General features: G+C 38.5%; 1 protein-coding gene across 1 annotated transcript in view; it reads right to left on the bottom strand.

The window, feature by feature from the left end:
• Positions 1-831: 831 nt before the first annotated feature.
• The window catches only part of LOC107736975 (serine/threonine-protein kinase D3-like), a 95,467-nt gene continuing 87,997 nt past the window's right edge, over positions 832-8,301 (bottom strand). Inside the window, exons 13-17 of the mRNA XM_016548365.1 lie at positions 7,915-8,021; positions 7,571-7,773; positions 5,758-6,098; positions 2,738-2,823; positions 832-2,651 (exon numbers count right to left, since the gene is read on the bottom strand). Of these exons, the coding sequence (XP_016403851.1) occupies positions 2,478-2,651; positions 2,738-2,823; positions 5,758-6,098; positions 7,571-7,773; positions 7,915-8,021 (911 nt within the window). The 3' untranslated portion in view covers positions 832-2,477. The remainder of the gene's footprint in view (positions 2,652-2,737; positions 2,824-5,757; positions 6,099-7,570; positions 7,774-7,914; positions 8,022-8,301) is intronic.

Below are 8,301 nucleotides of genomic sequence, written 5' to 3'. Positions count from 1 at the left end.
CACACACACACACACTCACTCACTCACACACACACACACTCACTCACTCACTCACACACACACACACACACACACACTCACACACACACACACACACACACACAATTGGTTCTTCAGCATTTTTTTGGGGTGGTTGAAGAACCCGTTAAGCCCCTGTATAGTTATTTAAAGGTTCTCTAACTCTCCTTAGTCTCTTAGCTTAGTTGGCGAAAGGATTAAAAAACATTAAAATACAGTGTATTTCCTGAAGATAACATGGTTTTCAATCTTTTTGCCCCCAAGACCCTGCTGAGAGTAAATATTCCAGGACCCCTACACTTGACTTACTGACCTCAAGCATAAATGTGATTCAAGACAGCTTTTTCCATTGTAGTAAATTCCCATTCATAGCAAACCTGTGAGAGTGGAGTAACGAATCTAAAATCTGAGGAGAATGCAGTTACTCGTATGGTTCTATATAGCACCATTTGACACAGATTATCCAAATGTGTTAATCTCTGAGAAACATGAAGACATACAGCTCATTTAAATATGAAAGTAAATTTAGCCAGTCCTCTTCCGTTTCATAAATGTGAGTGTTGTGAGGAAGGCCACAGCGCCTGATCTCAGCGGTTACATAAATGCATCCAGCTGCTGTTGATTGGAGCTGATTTGTGGTGCCACTCTCATACTGTGGCTCACTGCTCTGAACACACACACACACACACACACACACACACCAGCCGTACAGACCCACAACATCAGATGCTTAACCCAGCCAGTAAAACCTGCCATATGAAACATTTTTTGACACAAAGTATATATAAGAATATTGGTATTTAAATGCTTAGTTTTATTATCAAAACATATAATGCAATGCAATACAGTGATGATTGACTTGTGAAGCACAGCAAGTTGCCAGAACCGATATTCGTCTTGTTCACACAAGATCTGTAAACAAAAATATAGCAGTACTTTTGTGTAAAGGGCTGTATGTGTGAAACTCCTCATGATATTCTGGTGCAGACATGCCCAGGTCTATTGGGTCTGCTGATCATTTCATGACCTGCAAAAATGTCAAAAACTTAATTTTGTCAGATCTCTCCTCCACCATCAGCAAATCCGAAACCTTGAATAATCACCCCAAACACATGGAGTGTATAGCTTTTATTGAACCAGTATGTGCTAAAATATACAGAACACTTACACTTGCCAATCCAGCGGCAACATAGTGATCAAGATGTGATGATTCAGAGGAATCCTCAATCTGTTTCTCCCATATTTCATTGTGTATGGTACAGTTTTCATTTCATGGACAATGAAACGAAACTACTTAAAAATGGCTTCTTTTCCCGTCATATTTGCTCATTTTCACTAGGTTGTGTGTGTGTATAGAGGATCCAGCTTAATTTTAATATTGTAGGTGGTTTGTACAACAACAAAAAGTCCATTACCAAAAATATTTTTCAGATTTTCCAGTTCTGGGATTCATAGAAAGGTTCATTCTTGAGTACAATACATACCATATTAAAAAAAAGAAAAAAGGAAAGGAACAAAAAGGATATAACACTGTTCATCTTCTTCTAATAAAAAGTTGTTAGCAGTTATTTTCAATACATTACTTTTTTGTATTAAAAGAGCTTTGCTAATAAGTCATAAAGTTTTCTCACAGTAGGCTTTTGACCGACACATCTTTCTGCACTGCTTAGCTGCTATTAGATTTTAAGACTGCAGTACGAGGAATAAATAAACAGAATGGCTCTGAGAACATCAGCTCTAAAACGACGTAAGAACAAGAGTCACGATTGACGCGAATGTCTTTATCCGCTGAAGATAATATTTCCCATTCCTTCCCATTCAGAGCTTGAGTGTAGCTGTCCGACACAAGCGCCATCTTCTGGATTCTTCAAGAATGGTGTACTGTTACGTCACATAATTCATTTAATTGTACCAGCTGCAGTGGTTGTATTGTTTAGTGCAAAAAAACGACCCTTTTGAAATCATTCAGTCTGCTGTGTAACCTATATTTAAGGACAAAACGAATTCGAAAATCATAGAATAGGAATTTCAAAAACGCACGTTCCAGTTTGATGCTTTCAAAATGAAACTACTATAAACAACTGCATCGTTCTCCCCAATATTCACATCTGTTACTAACCTTTATATTATTGTAACGCGAGTTTCTGACATTCGGAACACACACCTCGATAAGAAACAAACATAACAGCACCGTTTGGAAAAGAAGAGTCATTAAGACTTCTGAATGCACTCCCCACGAATACTGCATTTCCACTCTCTGAAACAGCCTTCATCTTCATTAGCAGTGTGGATGACTCGTGTTGACATCCAGAGAGCGGTCGACCTCGCTGGCTTTGTAACAGTTTGCTCCCCTCAAAGTCTGCTTCAGATTGCTGATGCGTTTCAATCTCCATAGCAACAGACCATTAACAGGTCGCCGCCTTCATCTGACCTCGTTTTCAGTTCGGCTCATATGGCCACTAGGGGTCCTCGTCCATATCATCGAGGTTTGGAGCCATGATGAAGTGCTTCGGATACACCAGACTGTGCTCGTAAGAGTACTTTTCCCAGCGTGCATCGTCGCTCTCGTGAGTAATGTAGCGTTCCCCTCGGCGCGTCTCAAACTCTCGCAAATCGAGCCATGTCTGGTAGTCCTGGGGCAGTGCAGACATGTATAAGTTGAGGTATAAAGCTCTAAAACATTCAGAGAAGCCGTTTTGCAGGTTTTTAGGTTCCTTACCTGTAGCCACGGATGACTGAGGGTCTTGTCCACGCTGTAACGCTTCCTCATCTTGACTTGGAGAAGGTTGTTGATCAGATCTGTAGCTGTAGAGTTCAATTGGAGATTGTGGACATAGATAGGATGGTTAATACATGATCAGAATGTTACAATATTACAGATCTGGGCCACATTTCCAAAGAGATAAATCTGTACCCTTACATAAATAGTGTGCTGTTGGTGTACTTGTTTTAACCCCAAAATGAGAGTATACATCTAGTGTACTTTATATCTCTGATAAGTACATAAAATTTTCTTTCTCATAATTCTTCCATTTTTTTCTCATTCTCATTCAATTCTTCATCATCCATAGCAACAAGATCAACCCCGCCCTTTCTCTTAGCTTAAGATTTCTCCCAATTCCTAGTAAAAGTTTTGTAAATAGGTTTTAAGAGGAAACTCTTAGCTATTTACGGAGTATAATTCAAAGTGTGCTTCCATAAACTACTAGAAAGTGGGCTAGAAGTATATAACTAATAGTATACCTATAAGTTCACAGTATACTTCACAGTAGAGGTTGACCGATTCATCGGTTTTGCCGATTAATCGGCACCGATAGTTGATTGGCAGAACTATCCGTTATCGGCAAAAATCAATGCCGATAGTTTTCCGGGTTGCATCTGTTGCTGGAGTACAACTTACAATATTACAAGAAACTTTTGGGGAAAAAAATATGGCATTAAATTAAAATAAAAAATTGAATTATTAAATAAAAAATGTAAAACAAATACAATTATTAAAGAGATTTAACAACAAAATTAATAAATATTTAAATAAAAATGCTTACATTTTTTTTTACATTATGAGTAGAGGTCGACCGATTCATCGGTTTTGCCGATTAATCGGCACCGATAGTTGATTGGCGGAACTATCGGTTATCGGCAAAAATCAATGCCGATAGTTTTCCGGGTTGCGTCCGTTGCTGGAGTGGCTGAGAAGGGTCCGCTGCCATTATACAGTACGAGAGCGGCCTCTAGAGGCGGAACTCACTAACAGCACGTGTTGTTTGTTTTGACACGTGACACTGCGCTGCACAGAGCGGGAAACTTCAAACTCAAAAGAAAATCCTGCCGCGGAACAGAGCGCCATTCACATAGTTTTCCATTAAATTACATTATATTTGTCCTAAATCATTGTTAATGTACGTAATGACTTCACCCTAGGCTATGAATGATGTATTGTGCTCTTTCTGAGGCTCTAATATAGTCTTTATGCTTCATATAGAGAGCTGTAAAGATTGCACTTTCTCTTTCCCTTTGCTCTGTTTTTTTTAAACACCGAACTTCAAACTCATTTATGCCACATTGTTCAGTCTTGAAGCAAACTTATGTCCGTTTGGTGATTAAATACACAGTTTTAGACCGCTGCTGGAATTGAAAGTGACGCGTCTGGTGTGTGACTTCTCCGAGAACGCATCGCAGGGCTCTACAGTGCGACCGAAAACTACTGCGTGCGACTATGAAAACATATTTAGGAGCACCAGTGCGACTGACCAGATCATCATCATACTTGTGATTGTGATCGCTGAGGGGAGCTTCAAAAGTTTCTACGCGTTTTTGCAGCGTTGAGTAATGTATCACAGACATATCTCATGAATCCTTTCATAAGCAAAGTGTAGACAGGGTGTAAATAAGAGATTCATTGCGCAGTGTAGAGAGCTTAGTTGATATATTTGTACATTTTTAAAGGTTCTTTTTTTAACGTTAGTAAACTATGAAATAACTTTAATGATCAATATAATAATTAATATTAATATGTTTATTCATTTACAAAGTATGGTTCAGTACTGCTACTGCTTTTTTAAAAATAGTAAAGCTCTGTTTTAGTTTTCGTTTACCATTTTAAAAACTATCGGTTGATTAATCGGTATCGGCCAGTGTGGTCCAACCTAGCTATCGGTATCGGTAAAATCCACTATCGGTCGACCTCTACTTCACAGCAACACAAAAGAAAAACTTAAAGCCAGTTTAGTCCCAAGAAGTATTGGAATACTGGAGTATATTACTAGTCCGATTGGACTTGTAAGCTGAAAGTTCGGTAACACTTTATTTCGATAGTCCACTTTAGACATTCTATTAACAGTAAGTAACTTTGCAACTACATGTCAACTAGCAGTTAGTAGAGTATTAGTAGACTGTCTGCTTAATATCTTCTAACACTTTCTTTGTCAACTGATTCTACTAACCCTAAACCTACCCTCAGTCTACTCTGAGAGTTAGTAGACATCTAGTTGCAAATTAATGAGAATTAGTTGACATAGTTGACATGTAGTTACAAAGTTACTTATAGTTAATAGAATGTCTAAAGTGGACTATCGAAATAAAGTGTAACCGAAAGTTCAACAACAGTCTTCAGTGTCACATGATTCTTTTTGGTGCTCAAGAAACATTTCTTATTTTTATCAATGCTGAAAACAATTGTTCTCCGAAAAAAACGTGATAGACCAGGATATTTAGAATGGTAATACAGAAACACAAAATAAGTATAGAGCTGCTATGTAAGTTTCTTCACACAATGTTCAACAATAAATTAAACTATTGTAATGATGAATTTGAGTATAATTACTCCAACAAAAATAAACTCAACTATAAAACTAACCATGTAATGATGTGAAACACAGAGACAGAGAAATTACATTTATAGTCTGGTAGAGGAGTGTGACAGACTGAATTTGGGAGAGGCTGATATAATCTCTCAGGTCCTGGGCGGAAAGAACTATTCTAAACAGACGTGGGGGTGGACAGTCTGCGCACTGTCTGACAGACATCTAGACATCTCCCTCTTTCTTCAGACAAATGAAAACACCTTATCCGTCATGAACTACTGCATATTTCTTCCAAAAATGTACGAAACCAGTTTATATTTTGGTTTATTCTCAGCAACTGCAACTGCTCTGTAACAAAAACACGGTGGTGCTGAGAAAACAGGTTAATTCTTTAGTTTAGAAAGTAGCTTGAAATCAGTAAAGCGTGACTGCTTACCTTCTGCAGAGATCTCTTTCCAGGGTGTTGGTGGGTACATGAAAGCTGCGTTCTGGATTTGGTCGTTAATGTCCTCGTCCTCATTAAAGGGGAAGGTGCCACTCAAACTGACATAGATAATGACTCCCACTGACCACATGTCCAGGGAACGGTTGTAGCCTTTACTGCGCAGCACCTCTGGGGCCAGATACGCTGGTGTGCCCACCACTGAGCGGCGAAAAGATTTTTCCCCGATGATCAGACAGACAGACAGACAGACAGATAGATACATAGATAGATAGATAGACTGATAGATGGACGGACGGACGGACAGATGGATGGATGGATAGACAGAGATAGATGTACGTACGGATGGATGGACAGACAGACAGACAGATAGATAGATAGACAGACAGACCGATAGACAGACAGACAGACAGACGGACGGATGGATGGATAGACAGAGATAGATGGACGGACGGACAGATGGACAGATAGATAGACGGATGGACGGACAGATAGATAGATAGATAGATAGACAGACAGATAGATAGATAGATAGACAGACAGACAGACAGCCAGATTGATGGATCGACAGACAGACAGACAGACAGACAGACAGATAGATAGATAGATAGATAGACAGACAGACGGATGGATAGACATAGAGATAGACGGATAGACGGACAGATCAATAGATCGACAGACAGACAGATAGACAGACAGACAGACAGACAGATAGATAGATAGATAGATAAATAGACAGACAGACAGACGGACGGATGGATAGACAGAGATAGACGGACGGACGGACGGACAGATAGATAGATAGATAGATAGATGTGATTTCTCCCCAGTATGAAAACATTCTAGATGAGCTGCTACAGTTTAATATTACAGTACAGCTTTCAAGCTTTCTGGACTGATAGACTGAGAGTAATGCCAGTAACATATTTAGGAGGCATGCTGTGCGAATTAAAGGTTAGTTTAATATTAAAGTTTTAATAGGTAATACAGGCAAGAGGAAATGTAAAAACACGCTTAAGAATCATAAAAACACCAAAAACAAAACTCATGTCCATCAGGACTTCATTCAATCTCATATCACATTACTGTTCAAAGGTTTGGGGTTAGTAACAATGTTTTTAGTAACACAACTTTTTTTTCTTTTCTTTTTTTAAGAAATTAATACTTTAATACAGCAAGAACATTAAATTGATGTCATCAAAAGTGACAATAAAAACTTATAAATAAATAAATAAATGTTTAGCATGTCAGTGACACTGAAGACTGGAGTAATGATGCTAAAAAAAATTCTGCTTTGCATCACAGGAATACATTTCATTTTAAAATATATTCACATAGAAAACAGTTATTTTTAAATTGTAATAATATTTCATAATATCACTGTTTTTACAGTATTTTTGAGCAAATAAATGCAACACTGGTGAGCTTAAGAGACTTCTTGCAAGAGCATTAAAAAATCTTACTGACCCCAAATTTTGAACAGTGGTGTATGAATGCTTGGTTTGATAGGATGCGAGACCAACACCACTGACATCGGGCATTGGGCTACATGTCGAGAACAAACATGGATGCAATCACAATCATTAAACATCGCCATTTATATTCATTGAAACAGAAGCATCTTAGCCACATCACAGCAGCTCTGTGGCTTCAGATCCAAGACTAATAGATGAGCTCTCGTGGCCCCCAGGGGCCCAACTGCTCAACCCACAGACTCGCCGCTCTAATTTAGCTCTAGATGAGATCCAGACTACTGCCTCATCGAAACAAAATGCACTTCAGAATACAAGAGATAAACATGAAAAATAGGATTTGCAAGGACAGAAGAAAACAAAGATATTTGCAAACCTGTGTGACCAGAAACTTGGTGATGCGCTCTGGAAGTTTGCTCTTCTCACTGGACAAAATCATCTCCAGCATGTCACCGTGGAGTTTCTCCATGACAACAAAGACTCTCTCTGGAGTCTCAAACATACACTCCAGGTTTACAATGCCAGGATGATGCAAATTCTGTAAGAAAAGAACAGCAGTCACATATTAAACATATTAAAGAGGACCACTTGTCTCCAGCATTATGAAATAAGGAAGACACTGTTCGAGTGGTATCTACAGCCACAATTTCTCAATAATCAAATTAAAAAGACTGATCACCTGTAAAATGGCAACCTCATTTCTCAGCTGGCTCTCCTGTTTGGTGGGGAATCTCATCTTGTCTATTACTTTGATGGCCACATCTCTGCCTGTTTTTCTATGTTTCCCTTAAAACAGATAAAGGGGATATATAAACTCTACAAAATACACCCAGACAGAGCCGACAGGATAAGAATTAGACAACTGATATAATATAATATAATATAATATAATATAATATAGGGGAGTGCGGGGCACAAAGTAACGCGGGGTAAATTGTAACACACGTGGTTTAAATATTTCCACACATGCTAGCATAACCAAATTTACAGCCTTTACTAGTTACCATATCAACATTATATAGAGGAAAAAAAGTGCGCCAAAATTCAAAAGTCTTTTGAAGATATC

Source organism: Sinocyclocheilus rhinocerous, unplaced genomic scaffold (assembly GCF_001515625.1).
Source record: "Sinocyclocheilus rhinocerous isolate Xijiao unplaced genomic scaffold, SAMN03320098_v1.1 scaffold794, whole genome shotgun sequence".
Classification (NCBI taxonomy): Eukaryota; Metazoa; Chordata; class Actinopteri; order Cypriniformes; family Cyprinidae; genus Sinocyclocheilus; species Sinocyclocheilus rhinocerous.
Note: the sequence above shows the minus strand (reverse complement) of the source record. Positions and strands in the feature narration are given on the sequence as shown.